Source organism: Fulmarus glacialis, unplaced genomic scaffold, assembly GCF_000690835.1.
Source record: "Fulmarus glacialis isolate BGI_N327 unplaced genomic scaffold, ASM69083v1 scaffold447, whole genome shotgun sequence".
Taxonomy (NCBI): domain Eukaryota; kingdom Metazoa; phylum Chordata; class Aves; order Procellariiformes; family Procellariidae; genus Fulmarus; species Fulmarus glacialis.
In genome coordinates this window covers 9364-23155 of record NW_009222337.1, presented here as the reverse complement: position 1 = coordinate 23155, position 13792 = coordinate 9364, and the positions used below count along the sequence as shown (strand labels likewise).

Here is a 13792-nt window from a genome sequence, read left to right as displayed (position 1 = left end):
CAAACACGGTATTTCAGCCCTCCGAGGAATATCAGCTTTGCCATCAATGTTAAAAGCCCCTACAAAGACAGGATTTGTTAGTGCCCCTCTGTTTACAGCACATAAGTAACAACAGCATGCTGCAGAAGAAAGTGAAAACCCAAGCATCTTTGTCAATGTATTTTTTCGCTCTTCCAAACGCACATTTGTATTTAGTGCCAATGTAAGAAGAACAATGTAATTGTAATGAGCATGTAAGAAGAATTAAATCAACTAAGTGTAGAAGAGGATTTTCTCTGCAACTGTGTATAGAGTGATCCTGCTCAGTGTCCTCTTTCCAAAGACGGATGTGGTGTCTGACTTAGGAGCACAGATTCGATGTAGCCAATTGTCAGTGTTCTGAATTACCCTCTCATTTAGGTCCTTTGATTTACCTGCTGGAAAAGACTGCCTCCACTGAGTGACTCTAGCTGTACTGCAAGGATTCTAAATTTGATGTCCATAGTTAGGTGGTATGAACGCTCCCCTATATAGCTTTTTGTAGGCAGTCCCAAAGTAATGATTACATTTTCTGCAAAATTGATGTGAGACATCAATTACAGAATTTTTAGTGGCATAATGAAGTATATACAGTAAGGACAGAGTAAAGATTTACTTACAATTAAGCTAGGTGTAATTTTATAAAAGCAAAAAAGTAGTCTAAAAATTTCAGGTATCTGTGCATTTTGTCAAATATTTAAAAAGTGCAAAGCTGTGAAAATGTTGCATGTGGCTGAAAAAATTCTGAACTGGTCAGATGTGGTGGTTAAAACCATTCATGAAAATACAATCATCTATCATGCAAATTACATTTGTAAGGCTATTTCATTAAACTTTTGTAATGATAACTGAAATAGTATACAGGTAAGTTTGCAGTAACCCATTTTTTCCAAAAGCAAAGTATGTGTATATGTATAAATATATGTATATATTGGTTTATAAGTGTGTATGTGTGTGCATATGTATACATGCATGCATATATATGTATAAAGTTTGTTTGCCGTGGCCATCTTGGTGTAAGTATGAATAATACACTATATGCTATTTTTAATATTAGGAAAAAATAAAGTTACATTGTAAAGTCTCAAAATAATAATTAGTTTGTTAATATATTTCATTTTAGATATCTGAACAAAATGGTGATTTTTATACAGAAGTGGTGGAGAGGTTATCAAAGCAGAAGATACTTCAGAAAAATGGTGAAGGTAGAAAACTAGTTTTAAAAATTTTCTTTGGTTATTTATAGAATACATACGAAGTAAGTAATTCACTCATCTTGAAATTAAAAAGCTGAAACTTGATCCTTTGTACACACAGACACATAACTTCACTATCATGAAAAGCACCATTAATTTCAGTAAGCCTACTCATAACCGTCAAGTTAAGTCAGTGTTTAAGTGTTTGCAGCTCTGGAGTATCAGTCCCCAAACCAGCAATGAGATCTGCTCATGCAGAAGCCTGCCCGCATGATGCTAATTGCAGGATTGGAGGTTTTCAAGATGCTTTTTTTCCTGGCAGAACTTTTAATTCTGAAAATAAAATAAGCCAATGTGTCTACACATTGCTGTTCTATGTTTTAGTTGTTTAAATTTCTTACTTAATGAACCCTGAAGTATTTGAGGTTTTGCCTTAAGGCACACAGCAGATCACAGTCAATCTAATTCTCTTGACGGTCTTGAAGATAGCAGAAGTGTATGATAGCACACAAGCTAAAACCTCTGTTAACAGGTTTAGGAGATTAAGAAGAAACTAATGTGCCCTTAAACATAAAACAATCAAGTTTTTAATATGTAGTTTACTTCATGAATTTATCAATTTATGTTAATATTTTACAATAGTTTTAAACTTGTTAGTTGTTTATTCTTGATTAATTTTGTTAAATTGTTGCATTTCAGTCAAAACAGACAAGTCGAGAAAAAGCAAAAAAAAATGAACCATAATAACTCATAGATTACAGGCTAAAGTCCATACCTCCTGCTAAACTATGTTTTCAGGTAGCAGGATTTGTCTATTTTCCCCCCAAGTCTACCAGTAATCTAATTAAAGATTTTATCTCTTCCAACTTATCTGGCTTAACTAATAAATTATGAGTCATCCTTTCAGTCTATGGTTTTCAGTCTACCTTCTAAAACACTAATTTTTGAATACAGGGCAGATAGCTGCATGGTTGGATTGGGTTCTGCTTTAAAAAAAAGTGGGACTTCAGTTGAATCTTGTCCCTGAGTTTAGGGAAGGTTTGCTTAATCTAGAAAAGCTTCTGTAGGAGAAGAGAAACATGGTAATGTTAATGTATGTTAAAATTTGTTAATGAAAAGAAAGAATCTGTGCAGCCACTGGGAAAAGGGAAGGAAGAAATCAACTTCATGTGAAACACTGACATATACTGCCAAAAGATGTTGTGGAACTCCCTCTACTGCAGGTTTTTAAGAGCAGGTTAGAGAAATGCTTATCATGGATGGCTTAGATATGGTTCAGGCAATGTTTTAGGTGAAGTCATCTCATGACGTCCCCTCAAGTTCTACATTTTTTCACAGTTAAAACATTGTAGAGTGGTGAATTTCACTTCAGACACAAGGTGATTTATGTGTTTCTGTGTCTTTCAAGATGAGAATAAGAACCATGTCAGGTTTTGACATCTGATCATTAGGTCTTTAAGAGGGCTTAAGCAGGACAAAGATCTGATGGTGGCCATTTTACACATTTTTCAATCCCCCCAAATTGTAAGGAGCAATCTTTTGACCACCCCAAGTTCCAATGCTAATTTCTTTGTTGATAGTAATCAGTTTCCTATTTTAAACAGAATGAGGTCACTTCAGAGACTTATTTTTATATATAAAGATTGAAAAAACAGTGATGCCCAGATAAGATACCAAATGAACACATCACCACTGTGCCTACTGTCCATTGCACAGTTCTGAGCGGTGCCCTGTAAGTGAGATGGCAAGATAATTCTTCCCAGAGGGCAGCCTGCAACCGCATTTGGAATTGGTGCCCAGTGACAGGATGAGAGGCAGTGGGCACAAACTGAAATACAGGAAATTCCACTCAAAGATAAGAACAAACTTTTTTTACTGTGACGGTGATCAAATACTGGAATGGGTTGCCCAGGGAGTGAAAGCTGTGCTTGTTGAGTCTCCATCCTTGGAGATACTCAAAACCCAACTGAACGAGGCCCTGCACAACTTGCTCTGATTGACCGTGCTTTGAGCAATGGTTTGGAGCAGAGCTCCCTGCCAACCTCAGTTGTTCCATGCATCTATGAAATTGGAGGTCTTTTACCTCATCTCTTTATTACTTTCTTCTTCTCCCCTCTCTTAAAAAATGCTCTGACAGTTACATTCTAAGATAGAGTCTTTAAAATTAGCACAGGTTTCCTGTAATAACCAAGCTGAGATAGCTAGCATCATAAAACCCCCTCAGCTTTCCATTCTTGAAACGTATTTCTGAAAATAAAAGTAAAATTAAAAAAAAATTTTTAACAAATAAAGCCCAGTTCATATGTTGTTCTTCAAATAGACATAACTGACAAGCCTTTGCCCAGTGTGAAGCCTGTGGAATAATGTAGGACAAAAAATCGTGCAAGCCCACATTTAATACACACATTCTAAATCAGACCATGAATTCAGGTCTTGTGAGTGATCCAATATGAGCCAGGGCTCTAGAGAAACAGAATCTTATCAGCAAGCTTACTAATTATACAGCAATCAGCATAGAAAACCATCTTTTTCCCTCAAATGTTTCATTTTGTGCTTGCTGTCTCTTTGATCAGAGAGGACTAAATAGGACAGCCGGATTGGAGGCCAACCTGAAAGCCGTGCAAGTAGCAGATAAAAACACACCTTTTTCTCCCTTTAGACTGCTATATTCAGTATTGTATGTTTTGGGGTGGACAAAGTTCAAGTTCATTCCCTATATTCATTGTTATGCTGTCTTTACTTGATCAATGGCTGAATTTGGAATATTTTAAAAAGAAACAAAAATATTCTCAGCAGCTTAATGCAACTTTTAAGTTAAAGGATCAGTTAATGAACTCTTGCTAATAACTGTTGTAATGACTCCTGATTATGAAACGCAATGATACATTTGACATGATAGTTCCTTAAACGCAAAAAAAATTGGTCACTTTAAAATTTGTCCGCTGATAATAATTGGATTGGTATCTGCTGCCAGCAAACAAGGCAAAGCATATGCACAAAATACCCATGATTACTTGACAATAAATCATTTTAATGATTATATTCAAAATTGTGGAATGTGAGTGGTACTGATGCGGAAAATAACAAAGGCTGAGGCTCATCATATTGGCTGTCCGTATGTGCATCACTACTAGTATTTCATTTGTTACTCCTGTAGTGCCTCTTCCTTTGATGGTTAAAATATATTGTTAAAAAATAACTATTGATGTTGGTTACATGACTAAAGTTATGTGCCTTTCTATATTCTAAATGTAAGTGCTTTGGTATAAATCTTTGTTTCCTAATACTAATCTCAAACTAAAATTAAGAACTGCACTCCTATAGTTTTCCTAATAACTTAGTTACATTGGTTGTACTGGATTCTGAAAGTTTTGCATGACCTTCAGGAAAGTATGAATTTTAAAACCAGGCAAACACCAGAACATGAATCAAACTGTACATCAGTGTTTCTTTTTACAATATTTCTCAAAGTCAAGAATTCATTTGTTAAGGCAAATGGAATTGTAACATTTCATTGTTATATGAAGTCAGCATGCATGATGGCCATATTTTCAGCTCACTTTGGAAGGAGATGCCGTGGAAAGAAGTGAATATTTTATGTGATGTAGTTTGACACCACCCTAAATAGTTTAGCTTCAACTCGGTAACCGGTTTTAAATAGTCCCAGTCTAATAGGAATTAGGCAAATGCCTATTTGCTCTATTAAAAAAAAAAAGTGCCTGTTCCCAACTTAGACCATGTGTTGGTTCCTTCTCTCAATCTGGTCTCAATCAAATTTCTGGTTCTCCTTTCAATTTGTCACTTTGTATTAACTGTTTAAAGAAAAAGAAAACACCTATCAGGGTCTGATCACATTTATAGGTGATCCCCAAACATGTTTTTAAACAGAAGAGAAAGTAGTACAACAGTTTATACACAAAAGACTTCAAATATATTTTGGAATCATAGACTTAAAGTAAACTACTAGGGACACCTGTATATTAACATCAGAGACAGATACAAAGACTTCATGGTTCAGAAGTGGAGGTGGTGCATGTTGGTGAAAGGGCAAGATAATTCTCCCCAGAGAGCCAACCTTGCAGTGTCACCTTGGAGTTGGTACCCAGTGAAAGGATGAGAGGGAATGCAATGGGCACAAACTGAAATGCAGGAAATTCCACTTAAGCATAAGAAAGGAGTCTTCTGGACAAGAAGGCCCCAGTTCAGGAAAGAATCTTTTGTTTACTAGGGAAGCACGTAAATATACACTTGGGTTGAAGCACTAAGTTATGGCTATGCTTTTGTGAACAGGGATGAACACGTTCTTCATCACTTGTAATAGCAGAACTAGCACATATTATTCTAATCAGGATTAGAAAACAGATGGCAAATCCATTTGCAAAAGAACCTAGATGGTGACACAGACTTTGACTTTTGGTGCAAAGATAAGGTTGTAAGACAGTTACATGAGCAATTCTGCATTTGGCTGACTTGTGATTTAGAACAACGTTTTTTGGAATGTGTAATTTCTTTTTTATTGTGGGTGACCTTGTTAAGTAGTGGTAGGGTAAGGCCTGGATTTGTCACACCTAAGTGAGGTATGCAAGTTAGGACCCTAGTTGCCATTGACTATCTCTGCAAATAGTAGACATAGATGCAATTGCAGAGCTCTTCAATACTTTGCCAAGCTCAGAGGGAAAGTGGTCCCACTGTCTTTCAGTATTGATGATATAAAGAGCATACCGATGTTAGGTCTCCAGTTTAGGTTTTTCAGTGAAATAGGATGGACCTAAGAGCTCACAGCCTTCAAATATGAGAAGAATAAACAAAAATGTGTGAGATTGTTTAGTTTAATAATTGATGGACAGAAATCTGATGATAATTTTTAAGCTTAGGAATTTGCATTAAAAATGTACTTTATCTATTTGGTGGTGCAGCAACTATTACATTCCCTTCCAAAGAAAGAAAAGATGAGCTGCAAAACAAAATTGTATCAATTTAATCGAACAGTTTAAGAATATACTTAAACTGGCAACCATTATTTCATTCCAATATTAGCTATCTACAGTTAGTATCACTTAGAAAACATTTATGGAGACAAAAGGGGAGATAGAGTCCACTATTTATTCTAATTCATACCTTTGGGACAGAGATTCCCTCAAATATATATATGTATACGTGTGTAAACATGTACACATATATATGAAACTTTTTTCAAATTTAGCAGTCCTGCATTTTTCTTTCATATAAGAAATATCTTTTCTACTGTTTCCATTATTAGTAGATTGGTATGATATTAAAGTAAGCATTTAAAATGCACCTTAATTAAACTGTAGGAATTATGCCTTGCTTAATGTAATGAAGAAAGAGAATTTAAAATGAAGTAGCATCATTGTGTTCATTTGTAAATAACATATTGCAGCCAACTGTTTCTTAATTGCCCAGACTGTTGATAAATAATCCAGTCCTGCTGCTCTCCACAGACAATTTGCTTTGGATCAGACTAGGCAATTCAAATAACACTAATTACAGTGAAACCCTTTTATAGTGAATTCCTGTTTGCCATGGGGGAGAAAATCACTATATCAGGGGAAAGCACTTTTGCCTTTGATTTGTGTCTAAAACATGAGAAACACATAAAAGCTGCATGTTGTGCTAAATAAAGGACATACTCTTGCATTCAAAGTACTTATATTTTACTTTTTATGATACAATTGTGAATTATGTTCATTTTGCATTTGTAATTAGAGGGCGGAACAGATGTGAAAGCTTAGTTTAAAGTGATGTATCCATTAAAATAACCTATGCTGCCAAGTGATTGCTTAGTATAATAGGGGATTCGTTCACTATGAGAGGAATTCTACTTTATTGGAAGGAAACCAGGACTTCAGGAAATGTTTTCTATATCAGGGGATTCACTGTAACATGGTATCATTGTATTTATGATTTTATGATGTTAAAATGAATATTAAATGAAACAAAATTCCCAAGGATTACTCGGGAGGCAGCTAAGTACATAACATTTAGTACAGATGGTTGGAAGGCACAATTTTGCTCCATCACTGCATCCGTATCCTTGAACGATTTCGACTGAAGACAGCATTTCTTTGAATTTTTCATTAAACCAGACGTCTTGAAATATGAATTCCTTTTATGTTTCTGTGAGTTTTGGCTAAAAGAACCCCAGTGAATAAATCATACAATACTACGTGTCACCAGCACTTGTGAATATTTCTGCTTTGTTATTCTACTCTCAGTAGAGCACCATTGATTATCAAACTCAGCGGAGAGCATTTTATGATCATATATCTCCATTAGTTCCTAGTTTGACTACCATAGATTTTTCTGGTTAAGCCTGCATTATGTATTAGGAAGCCTATCTCTTCAATACAAAGTTTGATTTTATTCTCCCTAAGCCTAGAACTCTTATTATGTATTATGTATAAAGATTCTTATCTTTTATATGTAAAAATAAGAGCACTGTCTTTGTGTAACTGAAATATATGCCATCTTTTTTTTTCTTTGATTCACAGACAGCATATTTTATTATGAAGATGAATTTCTACAATGAAATGGCTGTCAGGGTAAATATTTCTTCACTTGTTAAACAAATGAAAAGTCAATTGTGCTCCGAATTTGCTTTTGATAAAATGAGCAAACCAGAATAATATACACTTGATTGATATGCTGATGGCAACAGTGGGAAATAGTACATAGTTAAAAATTAAAGTTACACTCAGTAGTCGGGGTGTATTTGAAAACTGCAGCTGAATTTAAGGCATCTGCATGTGTCTTGCCCCATTTAAATGTTCATTGTACCTTACCATATACGATACTGATAAAACCCCCAAACATTCTATCTTATTTTTACAAATGTAGACATATATTTACAATTCTGACAAACTATAGGACTTTTATGTTCATTGATGTGGCTGTGCTTTTTCTTTTGTTAGTACATGACATCTGATATATTGAATCTCAAAAGAGTTACTCAGAGAGCACAGAACAATTTCATTGCCTAAACGCAGAGGTGGAACTGCACTGATCTCATTGATGATATTATGAGTGAATTTTGCCAGACGAAGAAGAGTATAAACAGTCCTTGAACTCTAATAAATATACAGCAAATTATGTTTGTTATGGGGAAAACTGCAAAATATATTTAACTAGAAATTAGCGGTTTTTTCCTGAACTTTGGAACTGCACTTAAACAAATACGTAAAACAAACATGGGGACGTCATGAGATAATTCTTGGGATGAAATCTTTTTATCTTACTTAATTCTTTTATTTTGTGGAATAAACCTGCTTTACTTTAGAGGCCTATACCTTTTTAGGGAGGCATCTTACCTTTTGAATGCTACCAAATGTGGTGGGAAGGAGAGTAACCCAAGGAAACTCCTGTAAAGTAGGAAGATTCCCAAAATGGATTTTAATTTTGTGGCCTTTCTGGCTCCAAAATAACTCAGACTCAAGAGATGTGTTCCCATCAGGTTTTTGACTTGGTGCTGGTTCTCTGAAAGGCACAAAATAGAATCTTACATTTGGTGCGTGTTAGAGAGCTGAAGGTGTTTAACAGCAATCTAATTCCTCAGAAATGCACTTTTTTTTCTTTTAGTTTATTCCTTAGTTAGCTAGTTTGAAAGAATTCCACAGTGGATAAATGCTGTATACTCATGCAGCTGAAATCAGTGAGAAAACACAAGATGCAAGTCAGCTCTTAAAAGTTGGCTGTGTACTTTTATAAGGCATTTGAAGACCAAATTTCAGAGGTTATTATGTATTCTAGTCAAATGGAGTTTTGCATTTGGTCTTTCATTTTTAAAAGAAATTGAATGTGTTCCCATTCATTTGTAATGGAAATATAATGTTGAATCATTAGGTGATATAAATCTTCCAAGTACCATTTTTTCAGTCATGTCCTTTTCTTTAATGGAAATTTAAATCAGTAGAAAACAATAGAACAGATCTTTATTTAGTTGCAAATGTCAGAATCCAATTCTCCTCTGTCTAAATCTCATGCAGCCATATCTGCAGAGCAGATTTCAGATGCCACCATTCTGAAACACCAAATGTTTTTTTTTTTCTGTCATCTGTTTTTTGAAGATCTAACCAAGGTCCAGGACAATAGAGAATAAGGCCTGTTGGGTTTCTTCACAGAAGATGTGTGGCCAGACTTTAGGTTTCCTAAGCCAACAGTGCTTTGTATTCACACATTGTGAGCTTGATTCATGATTAATATACTTCAGTGTTCTGAAAATATAACAATAACTGTGTATGTTTTCATATTTAACCACTTAGTTTTGCCTCATAGTATTATTAAAATATTTATTTCCATTTATAGTCACTGATTAGAAAGGAACTTTTGATTTTGGCAGTTGAAGTATCATTGAGGGCATGCACATGTTCATAGTTTCAAAGTCAGTCTACATCTCTGTCTCCATGGATTGCATTTAGCTGTAACCAGAACTACCAGTTTCACCTTTTTAAATTAAAATCAGAGAACTCCTTTTAATCAATTTCAGTTTTGAGTACTAGGTCAGAATATGATTCTCTCTCTTAAAAGATTTAAGGTTGCTATAAATTTTCAGCAACAAAAGTAATCCTATGGAAAAAAAAAATTTCCATGAGCAGATGGCTTTTGGTATATCAAGGTTTTGCCATTTGTTTTAGTGCTTAAAATAAACATTATTTATAAGACCACTTACATTTTGATGTTACTTAATGAGGAATATGCATCATTGATTTGACTAGCTTAAGAGGTCATTTAGAACTTGCCCGTTAACAAGCTGTAATCTGCTGAGCACACAATGACTTTGTTTAAAATTATCTGTTCAGTGCTGATCAATGGCAATAATTGTTTTGTACCAATCACTGTTGAAACTTGCTAATTACTTTGAAGGGCATACACACTTGTCTCTTTTTTTCAAGAATTTTTCAAACATTCACCTTGGAATTAAAAAGAAATATAGTCGTAACACATTATACTTCCTTATAAAAGCAAACATTTAGAACTTTCGCATTGAAAATATGAACATCATCAGAAGCTTTGTGTAAAATGTTCTTTTCCAAAAAGATTAGTCTTCAGTTTTGTGATCTCTGACATACAGTATTAGGGAAACAGAAATCTAGCATAAAATAATTTGAGACATAGTGCAGTTTTTCTTACTTACGTTTCATTCAGTTGAAATCTGTGAGGTCATTCTGAATAGAAAGTGGTGTAAATAAAGGTAAAATGCGGCATTTAATTGGTGCACTGAGACCATTGGAGGTAATTATAGCTTTATACAATTTGAGTCTTTTGTCTTTCAGTTTGAGTTTTGATCCTTCAACCCACAAATATTCAGTTCTGCATTTATAACTGTGAGGTGAAGACTGTCAGGAAGAGTTTCAAAGGGACCATAATCCTGCATTAATGAGCACACAGCTATATGGGAGCCAAGTTACTCTTGTTGAGAAATTTTGAAGCCAAACAGAAAAACAAAGCTAAGATCCTTATTCACATGCAAAGGATTTTGCTTAATCCCAGGTCTCTGAAGGCATACTCATTCTTCGCTCTTTCTCTATCCCTTTTTAACCCAATAAGCTTGTGTATGAGAGAGTGGAGTTGCAAAGAGTATGAAATTTACTATCACCTAGTGCAAAGAAGCATGTCTAGTGCTTAACCTTTCTTGATCCCATGTTCAGCTGCTCACATAACTATTATTTATTCATAATGTAACGATGTCTAGAGGTCCAAACCCTTTTTATTCAAAAAAACCCAAACAGATAACAACACATAGGTAAAAGAAAATACCAACTTTTAAAATTAGTCCTGAGTCTTACTTGAGAAAAGAGGAAAATACACGGTAATGCACAAAGGGGAAATAGAAGAGTGTACTAACACTAAAAGTGAATGTTCTCTTATTCCTAATAGCTTTAGTGCATAATTTTATTTTCTTGGTGACACATCACTAAAAGACTTAATGAAAGCTTTCCTTTCTCTTGTTAAATCTCATGTGAAGAGAGAATTACAACTGTACAACAAGGTGCCATCAGCTGAGACTGAATGCTAGTTTTAACTTTAAAGAATAGTGTTTTGGCTTTTGTGATTGCAAAGTGGTACCAAAGACAAAGTATGAAAATATGTAGCCATGCCTTAGTTAGTCTGCTTATAGATGGCTCCAGTGTGTTACTGTTTTCAGCTCAGGAAATGGCAGGAGATGGAAAGTTGCTATAAATTGGACTGCAAGGTACAGAATTGGACTGCAAGGAAACTGGAAGGAGTAGAGAATTTTTCCTATTACTGAAGAGCACTCCCAAGACTTGATGATACAGACTCTGAAGTCACTGAGTGCAAAGGTTGATCGATATGTGGGGAACAGGCAGATTTTTTTCCCTTGCCTTCTTCCTGAATCAAACACAACAAAACATGATACTCTTTTTTTCCTTTTTTTACATGCTTCTTTGGAATAAGAGATAGGGTAAGAAAAAAACTACAACACAAACATATGGATTGCACTCCGCTTACCACGTCATACCTTGGTTCTGGAAAGAGAAGGGTTGGTGTAAAGGAAAAAAAGAAAAACATTCCCTGTAGATACACTGAAGAGTTTAAGTTCTTGTAAAGTCTAGTAGCCAGAGGCCCACAGGAAAAGGAGACCTCTTGGCAAATTACAACATTCTTCTCTTCAATACACTTAGTGAAGATGAGTAGCTTCTCACCTTGGAGTTGCTTCTGGATCGTAATACCTCAATCTTCTTGCTTTTTTAATGTAGATTCTACCTTTCCACTGTTATGTCTCTTAAGATTTCAAAGCTGTAAAGATCAAAGAGATGAAAGTTGGAGCAGAAGTGAAGGTAATGCAGACTAGAAGATAGAAATTTGGAGATTAATTTAGAAACATATTGAGAAAAAAGGAGACAAAATGCAAGGAAGGAAGTAAAGAATATTTTGCAGGACGATAAATAAGTTCAAGGATGGAATAATGTAAAGAAAGAGGAGCTAGACACTGAGAACAGAGGAATGTTTTCACACGTATTGATCTAGAATACACTGGCCTCTTATGGGAATGAAGATGAGGTGTGAGAGCAGCCCTCAGCATGACTGAATAGAGCAAGTTATGTCTTCCGCCTGTACATGTCATGGCGAGGGATAAATATGGCGAACCAAATGGCGGTGCTGATAATTTTTTACTTAATGAATACTTACTTTCCCTTCCCACAAAAGAGATAGGCAGTAAACCTGTAATCATTTCAAAAACATCATCATGAGAATTTTTAAGTATCAGAGAAAGTTTAAACTGTTTTGTTGAAATAAATTCTTGGGGAAAGTCAGGCTAGACTAAGCCTTTTTTTTTTCTCTCTCTCTTTTTTTTTTTTAACCTCTCTTTTTTTTTTTTTTAACGGATGCGTTTTAAAATGCACCAAAATGTGAATCCTTTCTGGTGGAGGTTGGTACCTAATTTCTATTCTTAATACAACTTTGGGACTAGCTACAGATAAACAGGTTTCCTTTTCCAGTTTAAGCTTTGCCTGTTATGCAGGAGGAATAGTATTTTGTGAGAAGATTATAACTAATGTGCAACAAGTAGACATGCATCATCTTACATTGGAGATGAAAGAACTGCAATTCATAAATGATGTTTCCAGAAAGTCTGATTCATTGAGTTACTGGGAAGGCTTCTATTTAGTTTAGATTATATCATATCCAGAGCACAAAGGTGAGAGTGTAGCAGAAGATATTGGTGAGGTTGTGACTCAGTAGGGAATGCATGTTGTACCTGAGAAAAGACACCACTTCTGTTGTCTGTTTTTTACCATTCTTACTTAAAGCAATGCCACTGGCAGTAGCAGACACTTCTTCTCTTTTCATTGCACATTCCAATATAAAGAGTGGTTTAAAACTTGACATTATTTTTTAAATGTTGGCATTTAATAGTGAATTCATATCACCATTTAATTACAATATGTTAACGTCCTACCCTCATTTTCTTCGTTGAAACATATTGGTGCTTCTACTTGATACCACTTTTAAGGAAATGACATTATTTGGGAAATACAACAGATATTTGATGTGCATGCAAACTTTTGATTTGAAATATACTAAGCAAATATTTATTTCCTCTAGATTCAGAAAAGGTGGCGAGGCTATTACGTTCGGAAATATATCCATAATTATTATGCATTGAAGAAATACCTGGAAGCCATTTCTGTGAATAACGAGATTGTCAGGTAAAGATAAAAATTCCATGTGGTAAAGCATTCATTTCCTCTTCTTTTATTTGTAAAAAGTTTATGGCACTAATGAAAATATTTCTTTGAGTGTAGGATCCCCTCTATTATCAAATATATATATATATCAGTCATCGTTCTCTTTATCCTAAGCCTATGCATGTTGTGCCACATTCTGTTCTCATTTATACTGTTATGAATCCAGAATAATTTCTTTGAATTAATTAGATGTACTCTGGGTTTATACTGGTTTAATAAAACCGAATTTGGCTCTTCAGCTTCAGAACTCATAGATTATTATGCCCTAAATACAGTTTGTTGAACTAGATTTTTTTTTCCCTAGTGTACACAAGCTAAAAAAATTTTCTTTTCATAATTTCTTTTGAA

The 13792-nt window shown here is 34.7% G+C and overlaps 1 protein-coding gene across 1 annotated transcript in view; it reads left to right on the top strand.

Moving 5' to 3' along the window:
- The window catches only part of LOC104079374 (spermatogenesis-associated protein 17-like), a gene marked incomplete at its 5' end in the record, with an annotated part of 14635 nt that extends 1226 nt beyond the window's left edge, over positions 1-13409 (top strand). Inside the window, 3 exons of the mRNA XM_009581403.1 lie at positions 1142-1223; positions 7727-7777; positions 13302-13409. Of these exons, the coding sequence (XP_009579698.1) occupies positions 1142-1223; positions 7727-7777; positions 13302-13409 (241 nt within the window). The remainder of the gene's footprint in view (positions 1-1141; positions 1224-7726; positions 7778-13301) is intronic.
- Between the last annotated feature and the right edge of the window lie 383 nt (positions 13410-13792).